The sequence below is a fragment of the Plectropomus leopardus genome, chromosome 6 (assembly GCF_008729295.1).
Source record: "Plectropomus leopardus isolate mb chromosome 6, YSFRI_Pleo_2.0, whole genome shotgun sequence".
In the NCBI taxonomy this organism is placed as follows: domain Eukaryota; kingdom Metazoa; phylum Chordata; class Actinopteri; order Perciformes; family Serranidae; genus Plectropomus; species Plectropomus leopardus.
This window is the reverse complement of record NC_056468.1, coordinates 21,687,819-21,704,798: the sequence shown is the minus strand read 5'-3', so window position 1 is coordinate 21,704,798 and position 16,980 is coordinate 21,687,819. Positions and strand designations below refer to the sequence as shown.

Here is a 16,980-nt window from a genome sequence, read left to right as displayed (position 1 = left end):
TGCTGCAGTGCCCATATGTGGCAATAGCTTTGGTATCTGGTCTAATTTCTTTTATATTTCATTTTAGTTTAGTTAGTGACTATGTCACCCCTGCAGATTTTTCAAGTACCCTTGGATACCAGTATCTAATTCCAGGTATGGGAGCCGATATAGGTTCAAATGTGTACCGTGCCCAACCGTAACTCTGAACAGACACAGTAGCACCAAACTTGAAACATCAATGTGACAATAAGACTTCAGGATGCTGTGCACAGTCACTGCATCCAGCTATTGTTTGCCAAGAAATAGTTACAGTAAAGAACTCCCCCATAACCACAAATTATTGTTTCTAGCTCTCTGTTCTGAGCCAGACTTGCTCTTGCCCCCTGCTTTCAGTCTTTATCCTAGGCTTGAATAAACATCGCTCCACTTGGTGCACAGATATGAGACTGATATTGATCCTATCATCTAAAGAAAGCATAAAAGCATACATCCTCAAAAGTTGAACTATCCCTTTAAACTTGCCACTTACTCAGCCAAAAACTTATATCATTAGAAGGTTTTGCTTTGACTCAAAACACCAATGTTTTGTGATGATTATTACAGAGGCTTTCTCTTCCAGAGCTTCAGCTCTAACATTACGGGCAGTTATATCAGCAACAAATTCTCATGGGAAATATTCAGTATTTGCTAAGAATGTTTTTTTTGTTTTGAACAGTGGTAGGAATGTGTTTGAGAGAGCAACAAACAGGGTGGGAAACATTGTATCACAGCAGAATGCAATCATGAATGTTTTGCTGTACATTTCATTGGAACCATGCTCTTATCTCAGCATGCTGTATCAACAGTATGTTCAAGATCAACATACTCTATGTTGTAGTCCAAAAAAGGAGACAAGAGGCAAACAATGCACAACGAGCCAAAAATAAAAGTGCACCCCTTTCTTTGTTATTCAGAAAACCACCATATGCTGCAAAATGACACTAAAGTTCAGGAAAACAAACATGTATGTCATGTCTAACAAACTGGTGACAGAAACAGTGAATACCACTTCAGTGATTCCTTTCATTTCAGGAACAGACCACTAACTAATGGAAAGCAAAGGAATGACTTATTCATTGCCAATCTGATGTTTTCTCTCTGCGATACAAATCAGAACAAGTTCCCACTCAAAGCAAGTGGGAAAAAAAAGCAGAAGCCAACACTAATTAGTCTTCTCGTGTTGAACATTTAATAAACCCAATTGAGTGATGAAAATTAGAGGCTAAACAACAGCAATGGACTGTGCATGAAAACAGACGCAGAGCAGACTACAGACTACAGGGTTTTGAACCTGTTTGGTCTATTAGGCTGGTCTGAAAATCAAAAATGTCAGAGAATAATAGCCATAGCTCCCCTGAGGCTTGTGAAGAGTGCAATGCTTAGCTAATACAAGCGATCTGTGGGAAGTGACTGTGAGAAAAATAAAACTATCTATCTCAAAGGATTGTATAAGGAACATAAAAAAATAACCAACTGTCCAAAGAGCACAATACCAGATAAGAGTTTTGTCACCACTTGTTGGATTAATAAATTCTGCGTCATTATATTCCAGAAAATTGAACAGAGATGGAGGAAAATCTACTCCGTGTTCCCTCGCACTCCCTCTGTATGCTGTGTGTGTCTGAAAATCATGCTGCAGTGCATTTTATCTGTCCCCAGCTCCACTCCAAGGCTCAGCTGGATTCTTTATTCTTGTCTATTTTTATAAATGTGCATGTGAGTGAATGTTTGTATGACGTGCTGTAGGAGGAGATGTGTGTGTTATTTTTGCTGACTATATTAAGTCAGGTGGGATTAGACAACAACTTGGCTGATATACTTTATGAATCACATTAACATTAAACAAATTTCTTCCCTCTGTTTATGTGTGTATGTGAGTGATTTCTATATAATCACGGATTACATGTCTCTGTGGGAAAGTTTATCACTATGCACCACATCTACCCGAATGTGAGAGGATGGCATCCTTTCAAATCACAGGACACTTTCTCTACACTTTTCTTTGCTGCTCAGCGTTGTCTAACTACCAAACTGACTCAAGTATGACAAGTGTGAGTATACTATCTGTCTTACACTCTTCCTCTCTATTGCCGTCTATGATGTGCTTAATTTACAAAACCCCGCTGATTCTGTTGCAATTGCTCCTTTTCATTTGCAGTCTAAAACACACAAAATAAGCACACAGGAAAAACACATTAAACCCCAAACTACAAAGTGAAAGTAGAAGTAACCCTTTATAGCTTATGACATACTTTTTGGTAATATACTCATTAGGCTTTGGCAATATCAAGACAGTGCGGTATACCAGGATACAGAAGTCAATTTTTTTGTGTTAACACCTCACCCAATCCTTGATCCTATAGACAGTCTCGTATACTCTACAATGACTTCTATCACCAGCAGCTATGCTTTCATGTGTAGTTTTTTTTTTATTTTTTTAATTATTATTACACAAATACCATCATATTCCCCTTGTGTAATAGAAAAGGATATGAAGCTATGACAAAATAGATAAAGACTAATGTATGGACCACACTGCCTGCGTGAGCAGTGCAAGTTTGGCATTTCGGTCAGCGTAACCGAGGCGGGGGCCGTGCAGGAGTGAGGAGTGGCTCTGACTGGAAGCCAAGGAAACTATCTGCATAAAGCCCCAATTTAAATATGTGGGCCCTTAAATATGTGTGACTTTGGGCTGGGTGAGTTATGAAAAAATTCACTCCCGTACTGTTGTTGAGTGTTGAAATTGGCTGTAGAGAACAAAGCCAGTTTTTGTACCAGGCTGGAAACATATTTATTTCTGTTGCAAAGTTGGGCATTTTAACATGGGTTCTATGTACCATAGATGTTCTGCAGCAGAGCAGCAGCCGTGCTGTGCCAGAGCAGCGCTGCTTACCTGTTAACATGGGTGGCGAAAACAGAACCATGAGATTCTGTGATGCACATGTGCTGCTCACACAGGCAGTATGGCCCAAGCATAATAATTTGTACAATCTGTTAAATAAGAATCTCTATAGCCTGATAGACCAATGCATTCTGGGTCTATAAACAGAAGAAACAAAATATTAACTCTGAAATCCTCTTTAACTAAGTTGTCAATGGGTAGAATTGGGACCTGTCCACAAATGTTGGCATTTTTCTAATAAGTATTATTATGCGATTGAAGAGCTTGTGAATCATACAGCTAAAGATTAATCCTCAGATCATGGAGCTATGGAAATTAAGACATTTACATGAGTGTCCCCTGCCTATTGACAGACAAGGACACCTCTAAGTGTTTGCATGTCCTCTCCTAAGATTACCTGTCTTCTGCACAGTAATAAAGGGCAATGAAAAGAGAAAAGGGGAAAGAAAAGAAAAAGGGAAGGGGAACACTCAACAGGCAGACTGCTGTTACCATAGCAACTAGCAAGCTATACCGCAACTGTCAAAATTTAATTTCCTCTGTGTGTTTTTCTATAGGAGAGAAGAGGGAGGAGTCGATGTCTTAACACAAGGCATTAAGATATATCACACAAACAAATGTTCAGTATTCATCTTTCTATGCGCCCTCTGCCCACCTCCTCCACCGCACAAAAGCACTGAGGCACACTCATTATTGTCATGCAGTGAAGATGGGCAATATTCTCTAGAGTAAGTGCTGCAACTGGCAGAAGTGCACTGAGGAGGGCTTTATATAACAAAACACATGAACTGATGCCAAAAAAGTATTTTTGGCCCATCTACATTCTGTCAATATGTAGCCCTGTATGACTGCATAAATTTGGTGTTTTGAGCATTTTAGTATGACATGCAAGCGTGAGGGAACAGCAAATGAAGTGGCTGTGTTAATGTTCACTGGAGATCAACAATGAACTGCTCTCTGCTAAAATAAATCCACCCAACATATCTGATTTATTCTAAAACTTATAGGAACTGTCTTTTAATATAAGGCTACTGTAAAGGCACTGAACTGGAAATATCTAGAGCTGCAACAATCAGTCAATTAATCAATTAGCCAATTGACAGAAAATGTATCTGTAACTATGTATATCTACAAATAATCATTTAAGTCTTTTTCTTTTAAAGATTACTTTTTTGGGCTTTGTATCTTCATTCCATAGGACAGCTGAAGCATGAAAGGAGGACACAGCCTCTATACCTGGGGGGGCCGCTCTATCCACTGAGCAACCAGGCGCCCCATTTGAGTCATTTTTAAAGGATAAATTGTAAAACATTAACCAGTTATAATATTTCAAATGTGAGGATCTTCGGCATTTCTTGACCTTCTATGACAGAAAACTGAATATTTTTGGATTTTGGACTGTTTGTCTGACAAAATTTGAGAATTACAAGATGTCCCTCTGGAAAATATGACAGGCATTTCTCACCATTTCACATATTTTATTGACAAAAGAGTTTAATGCTTAATTTTGGAAACAATCAGCAGATTAATTGATGATCAGTGATGCTCAATTGTTCATTGCAGCCCTAAAAACACCTGTATGTAAAGTTGCATCACTGAATCTAACACTACTTTTCCTTCATTCTCACTCTTTAGATTATATGATTAAAAAACTATTGTACAGCCCTTCCAAGATGTTGCTATATTCTGATTGCAATAATTAAAGAAAAATTCAGCGAATCCCTGTAAATTCTGCATGACATTTCAGTTTCAATCAACGGCAACTTTTTTGCAAATTTGATCAATCATCTTGTTTTCGCATGAGTTTTATGAGTTGTAGCAATCCCCCATCTGTCACCAAATTCACTTCCTTGTTCCTGGTTGTTAAGATGCAGACGTGCGACAAAAACATTTCACAACAAAAAATACAACTCTACTCTCTCTTCAAACTATTTTTGCAATTTTCACTTGCCCTCGCAATTCAATTCCAACAAAACAACTGAAAACACTGCAACAAACATTTCAATTTAAAATTTAAAAAAAGCTGCAGAAATCAGCAGAATTCCCTGAAGGGGTGAACTGTAAAGTAAAGTCTCTGTTGACCAATCCCTGTTTATAAGCTACTGTGCAGCATGTGTTAGGTGATGAGAAACAGTGACTTTCTAGGATTTTGCCCCAAATTCTTGTGACTATAGGACAGTCTCTCTTTTCTATCCAACTCTTCTTCCATTTCCCACTCTTTTTCCGTCTCTCCCCCTCTTCACACCTACTGTATGCACCCACAACGAAAAGAAACTAATATTAGCACAAGGTGTTTCTTTTTGAGGTTTCAGTGTTTAAATAGTCGTAAATACAGAGAACTAAATGCTTGCCATCAAAATTATCCAACTGCCATACATCAAAAAGAAAGTGTGTGTGCATGACTTTAAGTGTCTGTGTTTGTGTGTGTGTGTGTGTGTGTGTGTGTGTGTGTGTGTGTGCGCGCGCGCGCGCGCGCGTGCATGCGTGTGTGTGTGTGTGTGTATACAGCAGATGTTCTGTGCAGCCTGCAGTATCCTGCAGCTGATACCCTCTCTGGACAAGCTGACTGACTGACAGGTGTGTGTGTGTGTGTGTGTGTGTGTGTGTGTGTGTGTGCGTGTGTGTGTGTGTATGCGTGCCTGTGTGTGTTTTTTTGTGTGTGAAGATGGGAGCTTGCTTTGCCTCAAGCAAATCAATGTCCCCTTGAGGGAATGTGGAACCTGAGACAAAGAGCGAGAGAGACTGAGAGAGAAAGAGCAAGCCCTGGGCAAACACGTTTTGCTCTCTTTCCCCTCTCCAATCTCAGCATCTTCACTCACAGACTTTACACACTTCTGCTGCAGATGCTGAACTAGTGGGAAATTTACACATGCCAGCAGCCTTGTGTCAATCAGGGTAAGAAACTCCATTATGTAACCTGCTCCAATGTTTCCAGAACATGTTTTACTGACGTGGATTCCTGCTTTCATGGTTATTTAAATAAAAAAATGTTTCAAAATTCACTTCAAAATCAAAAGAAAGAAGAGTCTCAAAGTCTATAAGCCTCAAAGGTGTGATATGTAATTGAAGTGTATCCGCTCTTTCAATCGAGTTGTTTTTTCAAGATGTTTTCTGAGGTTACTCGCTGCTCTGCACTTCAGCTACAAAAAACTGCTCCCTTGCTGTGGAGAAGTTAACTGCACACACACACTTCTCCCAAAGCTCTCTATATCATATCACTGCCTCACTGTCAGTTGCACACTCACTTTTAAATTCTGGGATATGTCTACGGTTTCAGAGGCTTGAGTCATTCTGGAGCAAAAGGTTTAAGACTTAAGTGCAGATTGGGGGTTTGTTATAAAGGTGGCATATAAAGAGGAGCTAATTAGGTCATCACTTAGGCACAACACGATTTAAATGTGAATTTGCTGCATGCCTTTTTTGCCACACAAGCAGCTTAGCTCTGGGGATGGAAATGTCAATTTCTCTAATTGCTAATTAGCAAATGTTAGCATGCTAACACATGAAACTGAGATGCGAATATGGTAAGACACAGAATTGTGTCACTGAAATTGGATTTAGTTGTTCAATACTAATGTTTGACTTTTTTTTTACCCTTTTATTTCATATAGTGTTTGAGAGTTTGGTGGGACATTCAGGGTCGACTTAGCCCTTTGAACTAATGAATGCTTTCCATGCTAATGACAGATCAGAAATATGCAACATTTTACAATACCAGATATAAAAAAAAGTCAGAGACTGTATTGCATTAAGTTGATGTAAGGTGTAAATTCACCTCTTTTAAGCACAAGACAGAGGATAGCATTATTGGAGCTTGGCAGGGCAAAGCTTCTCTTTATTCAGACAGCTTGCTCCCATTCACTCAGACTCACCCTGGGTCTGGGTCTGCAGCTTCCTGTACCGGAGAGCAGCATGAAAGCAAGGAGCGCTCACACTTCAGCTTATTAAAGACTGCTCAATTTGAAGAATCTTAGTCGACTACGGGGTCTCAAACTAATAATTCAGATCTTCTACTTTCAGCGGACAGCCCTATTTAATATCATACCATAAACATAATATTTGCAACATATCAGCATATCAGCATTGTCATTGCGAGCATGTTAGTTCGCTATCATTCGCATTAGCTAAAAGTACCACTGTGCCAAGTACAGCTCCACAGAGCTGACTGCATTGCCAGTACTGAGGCTCAGTTTTGTTTAAAACTGAATGGTCATCTCAGAGCAGTGCTGCAAAATGCGGTTAGAGCATTTGAAGCTACACAGCAAAAAACCATTTATTCATTCATTCATCCTCTCGCACAGCTTAAGGGATACAGTACTATTGTGATACACTGTCTCTGATTGTATGGAAAGGGATGGACCCATCTCCTCACATTATGGCATTTGTAGTCTGAACCATGATGCTGCAGTCAAGGAAAACTCAATCAAACAGAAAAAAACTGGCGTCAGATGAATGACATTTTAGACTTGACCTTGTACACAGAGCGGGATAATGCAAATACTTTTGTGTGTGTCTGGACATGAATGCTCCTCCAGAACTTTCAAAGACAAGTGGGACTTAAGTAGAAATGAAACAACCAATGAACTGTCTGACAAAAACCTTGGATGGGTTGAAAAGGTTGACTCCCAACTTGCATGATTCACTGACAGTGTCTAGACAGAGAAAATGTCTCTCTATTCAGCGCAACATTCAAAGAGTGTTAAAAGCGTGATAAAAATGTCCTCAGAAAAAAAAGAAGCCAAGGCTAAGCACAATGTCTCAATGGTGTAGTATAAATCCTTCAACCTCTACTTCAAAACAACTCGCAAAAGTTGCCCTGCACTGTATCTGCAAACAAAGACGCTCATAGCCAAATTATTTAGGGGAAACATGGATAGGCAGATACATTTACTCTATGTGTGGGAGCAGAAATAAAATACATATTATTAGGGAGTAGAGAGAGGAGAACTGAAAGTATAAAGATCTACTGGCTGTTGTTAGACTCATCACCAGACAATACCACTGGTGATACAATCTTTCTATTACACACTACCTCCATAAAACCAAATAAGCCCTTTCCACAGAGCTGCTTTGTTTGTGTGCATGTGTGTATGCATCTTTTTGCAGAGGCGTGGGCATGCATACATTTCACTTTGAGACCTATTCTGACTCTTGAGCTCAGAGAAGAAACAAGTGGCCAAGTCAAATCAGATATGGAACCGTCCTTGGCAGCGGTACACACACGTACAAACAGAAACTCTAAGTGTTCTCTTTCAGCTGATGGCTACTGGGTGAAAGAGGAGAACAGAAAGACAGCTTGCATATTCATTCGAGGAGAAATTATTTATTTATTTACCCTGCGTCTTTCTGTGCTAGAGTCCCGACTCATCTCCAAGGGAGGGAAAGACATAAAATATGTGACGCATTTACAGGGAACATTCAAGATCAGCAATTCCAAGAATAGACAATAACCCCTTTCCTCTCTCTTTGTCTCTCAAGTGGCAGTTAAGTGTGGGGCATGTGATAAAAAGCACTACTGTAGCTTTAATGTAAAGAAAATGGACTGTACAGAGGATAAATGCTCCTGTGGACAAGTGGGCATCAAAACAGGTCCTTGAGCCACCCATATGCTCCACTTGTATTTGATTAAGGCCTGATCCTGGCCAGCCAGCACCAGATCATTTTTCTTCTGTCTTTTCTTTTCATGGTTGTGCATCTGTGTCAAGCCCACATATACACAAATGGCACACACATATACACACATCGTTTTTTAAATATTTGTCTTCATTTGCTTTGTTAGAGCACAAAACATATCTACTCAAAATTTACACATTTTTACACTGACAGCACTTTTGCACATTCTCCCAATTGCTTTATAGGGAGAGCACACAACACAGTTTATTAATAATAATTAATATATTTACCTCTGAGTGTTTTCCTTCCCTGGGATGCGATCACCTGATGGGTCCATGGGGGAGGGTAGCAGGTTGAGACAGGAGGCCAGGGACTGGCTTGAGTCTTCTCTGGACACTGTGCACACACACAAACACATGATTTTATCACATTAATTTTTGATTCTTTAATCGTAGCTGACACCTATTTGCGATACTTTACTTACAGATTTTCAACTGGCTTTATATCAAAACAATGTGAACAGTAAATGTAAATTAAGTATAATAAACTTCCCTCAATCTTAGTGTATGGAAGGACCCAGATCTCAGATGAAACTTTAAAACGAGGCAGTGCTGATCAAATATCAACAAAGATTCTGTTCCTGTATTGCCTATTTCTAACCTAAAGAGTCCCCAGACACATATTTTATTGCACTGTTTGGTTGTAATATGAGAATGTGTGAACAGGATGTGGGTTCTATATGGTTTGATGTATTGTAAAAACAGAGGCTGAAAATACTGAGATCAAATGGTAAAACCAAGCAGTGCTGATAAAATATGGACCAAGATTCTGTTACTGCATTATTTCTTGCCTCAAATGTTTTCTTAAACATATTTTAGCTAACTATTTAAGTGTAATTTGAGATAGTTTGTGACTGATAAGCACCCATATTGTTTCTTGTTTTAAAACAAACAAGCTTGCATTAAATAACCCAACAGCTGGAGCATTTATTGGTCTAGGTTGGTGCAATGCATTCTGGTAGTTGTAGATTTTCTAACTCTTGAGCCAAAGTGAATGCCTCTAGCACCAATTTAAAAAGTATTTGTTTATTTCTACTGCAAAGAAGGCCAAGTTTATTTTCAAAAAAGACCATCTTTCCAGCTGAGAAATTCTTTTTTAAAGGGGTAATATGCAGGATTTTCTTAAAAAAAAATGCACAGACTCATACAACAGTAATCCCTCTAAATCATCACTTGTGACCCACTAGAAGTTTGTAGCTGTATATTTATCTACACAGACCCTTCCCCCACATCTTCATTTTATCTTCATTTTCTTCTTCTTTTTGTGTGCTCGGGATGTTTCTGGAAACGGCACACAGGTGAGGCCTGGTCTGTTAAGAAGGTAGCAACCAGGTGCCAGACCATAAGCAGCACGCATCCAAGAGGAAGCCGCAAACATTGAGGACACAGCGTTGAAACGCCAAGTGGACAAAGCTCATTCCAAAATTAGAGTAAATCTGAGGTTGGATTTCACTTTCACTTTTCATTGCAAGCATGTTTAAAAATGATAACTAACAATTCCTGCATACCTGGCCTTTAAATGTTTCAAAATACCTCGCCTGACCTCAACATATTTCATTCATCAACAACTCTACATACACGTCCTCCCAAATTAAATTAGAGCTCTTAAAACATCAGTCACGTCACAAAGTAGCTTATTAAAATTCAGTAGTGATAGGTTTGAGTTATGAATACTATCAGATGATTTTAAAAAATGATATGTCTGCTTTCACTTGCACATTTGACAGAGCAGTGTGGAAGAGTCTGGAGCAAAAACTTGCGATGAAGCCATGGCCTTGGCATTTCCTCATGTCTTTGTAAAGGTCCTGCTGTCTTTCTCTTTCTGTCCCCGTCTGATTCCACAGGGCACGAGTCATAGTTGGATTAGAAACACAGAGCCCTGCAGCTGAACACTGTTGGCTATAAATTGCTGTGAAAAGGCTTGCTTTTTAATAAAGGCTTCAACAAGCCACCTGAGAGAGGTAAAATAAAGAGCGCCAATGAGAGCGCAGGATGGTGGTGTGTCCTGTCATGCACATCTGTCTGTATATATTTCTGTATATACGTGTACTTATATCTGGTCTGTCTTTTTAATGTATACTGCCCGAATAAGTGTGTGCAGGTGTGCGTGAGTACTTATATTAGTCCCTTTAATTTGAGTGTGTGGAAGAACCTCACTCTCCCATCGCCAGCACAAAGTCTTAGTCCCTTGACTTTATGAGAACAATTCATCAAACCTTTAATTTCATGCTACACTCTGCAAACCATTAGGTCTAATAACTAAGCATGCACGCGTGTGTGTATTAATGCCGGTGCCTCCTTTTTGCTCTGCACCAGCCTGTGCCTTTAGAGGTGTTTTAAATCTCTGTGTGTGGGTGTGTGAGTGCTCAGTTAAAAACCCACCCTCCCTCCCAAAACTCTCCAAACCCCCATAAGCACGGGAAATTCAGTTTATTAGGGCTGAAGCTCCTGTTGTAATCTTTACTCCACAGTGCTGCTGAGCATTTTACTTTATTTGACTGCAACTGTAATATTCTGCGAGTCCATCTGGGACTTTGAGATAGATGAATTTAACCTCACATTTATATATAGTGCACCCTCAGATCTGTTAGATAACAGTCAAAGCAGAATGTGCTCATACACATGATGAGAGCCAAGCTGAGAGTAAATGCACACTGATGTATCCTGTCTCTACATTTATAGTCAAAGATGTAGTCTTTGTATCTGAGTGAAGCCGATTTGTGGAGGGGGATCACATTTCAAGCTCATGTTTAGTTTCAGTTGATTATGAAAATTATATTCAAGTATCATACACCAGCTGTCCAAATTAATGTGTGCATTTTGTGTCTTTGCAGTTTGATGTTTGTTAATACGAAGCAAATATTTGCAATCTGAAACATAATCAATGCTGACAGTATTTGCAATTTTGCCAAATTACCACAATGTTCCTGTGAGGGATGATTAAATAGGAACTGTGCTTGCATATGCAATCAATCATTTCACTTCACAACATCTTCTCACAACAAAAAAATAACAAATCGCTTCCTATATTAAGAATTTACACAAGAATGTGTTACAAAAGACTCTATTAAGTCCATCTTTAAGTCCATCTTAACACATTCACTTGGGCTGTAGTTACAGCCACCCACCATGCTTAAATATAATACTTTCCCTCATGTGGAAAGCCTGGGTTACTGTGTTTAGCACTCCATGCTGCACTGTGACAGAGCACAAGCAATGGTTCTCCTCTGACAGTCACTTTTCAACCATGAGGCATGTCAGAAGGATTTTGACTGAAATGCCAAAACAACAAAGGAGATAAATTGCTGCAAATGAGGCAGCTACATCAAAGTTGTGGCACATGTGAAAAGAACCAAGGAGAGTACTGGTTTCATGTTTTTAGGGTGATGGAGTAGAGGTGGCTTTAATGAGGAAAAAGAAAGAAAGGGGGGGGGGGGGGGGGGGCAAAGAGGTGCTGAAGCAAGGAAAAGCGAGAAAGGAAAAAGAATCAACGACAATTAGGAAATATGAGCAGATGTCCACTTGAATAGAGGGGGCGATAGATAAAAAGGAAAGAGTTTGTATGTGACAGATTTTCTCCTGATTTGAATGGTTTCTTTCCAAGAGGCTTCCTTCCAGAAGAAAAGCTATGCAATGATTTGGGAGAAATTTACCTAAAAATAAGAACTAACAGACCTTGTATTTGACCCCACACTGGATAGTGTTGAATTCTGAATTTACTTGCAAAGTCCATACCAATGCATAAATATGTAGATAGATGTTTGCTTGAGATAGATAAGTGTGAAAAAGTGAGCAGGCTTCTGTGTAGAGACCAAGGCTAGAAATTAGCACAAACCACCAGCCAAATGCTGGTAAAGTATACAAGTAGCTGCTAGATTTGCTTCACTCACTGGCCAAAAAAACAAAAAGAAAAAAAAAACAATAGTAATTCACTGAGTGGCTTGTAGATTTTGGAATCCACGGACCACAGTGGCAGGTGAACAAAAGTTCATTTTCATTTCCAACACTGGTAGAGACGCAGACCTTGTAAAGCTAAAAAAATTTAAATTACCATGTCGATGTCGCTGATCATCAGAAAGGTCCAAGTCTAACATAAGGTCATCTTCATCCAGCTCTGATGAACCCAGGTTGTTCAGCACATCCTGAAGAGAAAAAGGAAAAAGCCCAAAACTTAAAATAAACAATTAGAAAATAAACATCTGACAAAAAAATGGAGTAATTATGACATCCATAATAACATAATGTATCTGAATTGTTCTGTATTCCTTACAGAGAAAAAATACTTTAGCAATTAAACTAAACAAGTCATTATGATGAACATTTTTAATACAATTTTAGCGAGGCACTCATTAATTTCTAACAGGTTTAGCAAACCCTGAGGAAGAAAAAGAAAAAAATACTAATTAAACATAGGACTAAGATATGACAACATAAAAGCAAATAATTAAATGATTTTCATCAGAGTTATCCAGGTAGCTCAAAACATTCAGAAGAGATTCCCCAAACAGGAAAATACTAAATTTTATCAGCATTAGCAATAATAATGATGTTATTTTTTTATAAAGGAGTGGGATTTTTTTTCACTTCACTTAATGAGATATTTAGTCCCTAATCCCTGCATCTAACCTCATGAAAACATATTGCTACTGCTCTTAGGTTGGAATCATTAGGGTTTAGTTTGACAAAGCAACGAATGTGCCAATTCAGACTGTAGTTTTGTGTAACATCTGTCAACATCCCCCATGTTTCACAGGCAAAATACCTGCTGAACTTTGCAAACCTATATTGTCCCTCTTCTCCCACACAAAAAATTAAAACACAAGTTTCATCACAGAATGATATTATATAGATTTTTTGGACAACAATACAATATTTGACATTTGATATCACAAAGTCTGCAATGATATGAGTTCGATTTGATTCAATTCAGGGGCCTGTGATCGATATGAGACGGTATCAATACATATCCCCATTGTCTTTTTCTTGGCTGCTCGCCGTTGTCTGGTGGAAGCTGGGCTGCCAGCACTGCTTGAATTTTCTGGAAGGTGGTGTGCTTGGATGGAAATGGTGACAGAGATACGCCTCTGGTTTTTCAAAATGATGGCATAGCTCAACGATGATGATATTTATTGATAATTTAACTTTGCATCAATGATAATGGATTGTTAATTATCAAATTGACCCAGATCGATAATTTGTTACACCCATACCCATTACTTAGTCATGCAATTTTGTAAATTGTGTTTTTGGAAATCAAAGCATTTATCTGATGACATTACCTTGATTTTGTAGGCTCTAAAATTAATCTAACAAAATGTGCTGTGTTAACACTAAGAACTTGACACTTTTACAGAGAACAAGGTGTTCTTTGCCAATACGACAGAGCTAACAGTGCTGATATCCTTACTCGAGAAAAAAAAAAAAGAAAATACCACTTGCCGGAGCAGTACCTCACCTGTATCCCCCCTGCCTTTATCTACCTCCTACATCTCAAACTGCATGAAATATAAACCACTGAGTCTACTAACCACTCTAAAACGTCTGTTTAACAAAAAACAGATATACAGTGTGTCTGTGAGGTGGGTTTTTTCTCTCATAACTTGCCTTCAAATATTCAATTCAATTCAATTATTGCTGATAATCCAGCAATAATAACTCAAGAATGTCATAAAAAAACATCTTTTACAGACCTGCCTCCACCCTGGGTGACCCTGAATTATCCACAGTGTCCCCACTCACATTATAGTTTTAATATTCTAGATATTGGTTTTCCAATTCCTTATGTTTTACATTAGCAACAGCCATATCACTATACTGAGATAGTGTGTCACTGGTTAATGCCCACCACAAAATCTTCACTTGTAATCTTTCAGTAAATGCTCCTATGTTCTTGGTATTATCATGAGGTTGTAATGATCCATAATGCTCCTTTTGGTTCAGCCACATTGCAAAAGTCAATGCTGCCATCTGATGGTCCTCAAAGGAAAATCTACTGCAGAAAAAAGTTGCAGCTTCAAGAATAAAGACTAGCAAATGAATTTATTAAAACACTACATACCCCTGCAGAAGAGTGTGAATACTGTAGCTAATTATCGCAGCAGGGAACAGCACTGGCTAAAATAGACTTGCTTGAACATTTGCACTTAATAACACACACACACACAGATCAGACAAAGAACTCTCAACTGCCAACATAGGCTTCCCTGATGCCATATTCTCACCATCAGTGGGTTCTTTCCAATTACCCTTGAAGTAAAGGGACAAAACGATACCAAGGACAAATAATGGTAATTTTAGATAATTCTGCGCACTTGGTTTCAACAGTATACAATATAGGTGCACTAAAAGACAAATACCGATAATAACAATTACCAGTGTTTTTTAAAATGTCATTCAGTACACTGAATTGTCCTGATGCAGCAAATCTCAGCAGTCTGATAACGTCAAAAGGCCACAACAACAGGCCTAATTATTCACAATGAGTAGTGCTTTGACCTGATTCTGAATTTTCACCTGAAACCACCTTTTAGACAAGATTTTAAAATGAAGATAAGTGATGCTTACCATGGGCTTTCAGAGCCCTTAATATTGGCTGAAAGACTTACTCTGAACTTTTGTGCACTCAAAAGATGAAAAACTTAAACCAAAGCAAATATCAGGAGCCTAAAACTATGCGCCCGTCTCATAAAGTATCTGCAGATGGATCTGAAAATCCAATAACCAACTCTGTTCAGCTCTCATCACAGTTGTTTAGACATAAACAATCTCACAACAATCTCACAGCCACACTCTGTATTGATCTCATCCCATCTGAGTACCAAAGCCTCAATGCTTAGTGACATGCCTAAGTATTTAAACATACCTTTGTGTGTGTGTGTGTGTGCGCGCGCGTGCACACGAGAGAGAGAGAGAGAGAGAGAGAGAGAGAGAGGGAGAGCTAGAGCAAGTGCAAGAGCAAGAGAGAGAGAGAGAGAGAGAGAGAAAGAGAGAGAGAGCAAGAGAGAGGGAGAAAGATATTTCCAAACAGCTAAATCAATGTTCTCCAATGCCATACCTTACCTCGGTGAAGCCATTATGGCCTGTGTACTGTATGAGTGTGTAACACTATATTGCTGTTTTTCCACCATATGCTCGGCGCAGTTAACATCAGAAAAAGACTGGAATGCATTTCACCGTAATGCAATTGAACAGAAGATCCCATTTCAGGCATTACAGCTAATAGCTAAAGGTATTGGAAAAGAAATGAAGACCCATACCGTGTACTACTACTGCACACAGACTTCATTCAAAGCTAAATTGCCCAATTTAATGTGCCCCGCTAACCACAGAAATGTATTAATATGATTTTACAACCCAGAGATGTCACCTTTTTACCTCACTCATGCGATATGAGTGAGTGTAATCCTTGAGTTAATAGAGATAATATCAGATTCTGGTCTCATTAACAGATGGCTCCATCTCTTAACTGCCAAGCAGAATGACATCCAAAACAGGGATAAGAGGAAGCAAGAGGTTCTTTCTGTCCATTAAAATCCACTGGTTTCTGTTCAAACGCTGTGGAAATCACAAATACAGTCTATGAAAATTACATTTATTCAGCGCTCTAGGGTGATAAATGCATTAAGATCTTGGGAAAGAGATTTGGCTCTGCAGCCAGGTATTATAGCTCCCAGCAATGGAAAAATATACGGACTAACAAATGACTTTCATTCTGTCTGAGCAGACGCTTCACAGCCAGTTGTGTTTACAATGTGCCTGAGGGAACAAGGGATTGAATGTCCAGTCAAATCAGGAAATCTGTTTGTTGAATGAAAAGGAACTGATTTCTACCCACAATGCCTCACTTACATCACCTGACATGTGTTATTTTTTAATCTTCTCCTATAAATACAGAATAGTCACTCATCTTAAAGCAAAGCAAACAAGCAATGCCATTTAAAACTGGAGAGAGATAAACAACAGTAAATCGTGGTGCTTTATACTGTGGACGTTTTTTGGCAACAGAGTCCATATTTTAACCATGGCCATAAATTTTAAGGGTTTCACTTTAAATGTTTTAATTCAGGATTCCTTTGCATAAAATCTACAGCTTCATAAGAATTTTCTCCGACTGAGGCTGTTGAGGCAGAAATTATGACTACAGTCAAAACATATCAACATATAACTACATTTCCTGCTTCTGCAATACATAGTCTGGACATGAAAAGGATTTCTAGAAGATCAAGTACCTAACGAGGACATATTGGAAGGCATATGTCTATTGACCTTTCCATATAGCAACAGGAGACATTTTGACATATAGCAGGAAAAGCAGAGCTGTAATTAACATGAAACAACTTTATTGTTTTTCAGTGCTCCAGTTTCGCGGCCCTGGTACGTTATTGA

At 38.8% G+C, this 16,980-nt stretch overlaps 1 protein-coding gene across 1 annotated transcript in view; it reads right to left on the bottom strand.

The window, feature by feature from the left end:
- ccser1 (coiled-coil serine-rich protein 1) overlaps window positions 1-16,980 on the bottom strand; it is a 156,079-nt gene that overhangs the window by 119,025 nt on the left and 20,074 nt on the right. The window contains exons 5-6 of the mRNA XM_042488761.1: window positions 12,647-12,737; window positions 8,827-8,932 (exon numbers count right to left, since the gene is read on the bottom strand). Of these exons, the coding sequence (XP_042344695.1) occupies window positions 8,827-8,932; window positions 12,647-12,737 (197 nt within the window). The remainder of the gene's footprint in view (window positions 1-8,826; window positions 8,933-12,646; window positions 12,738-16,980) is intronic.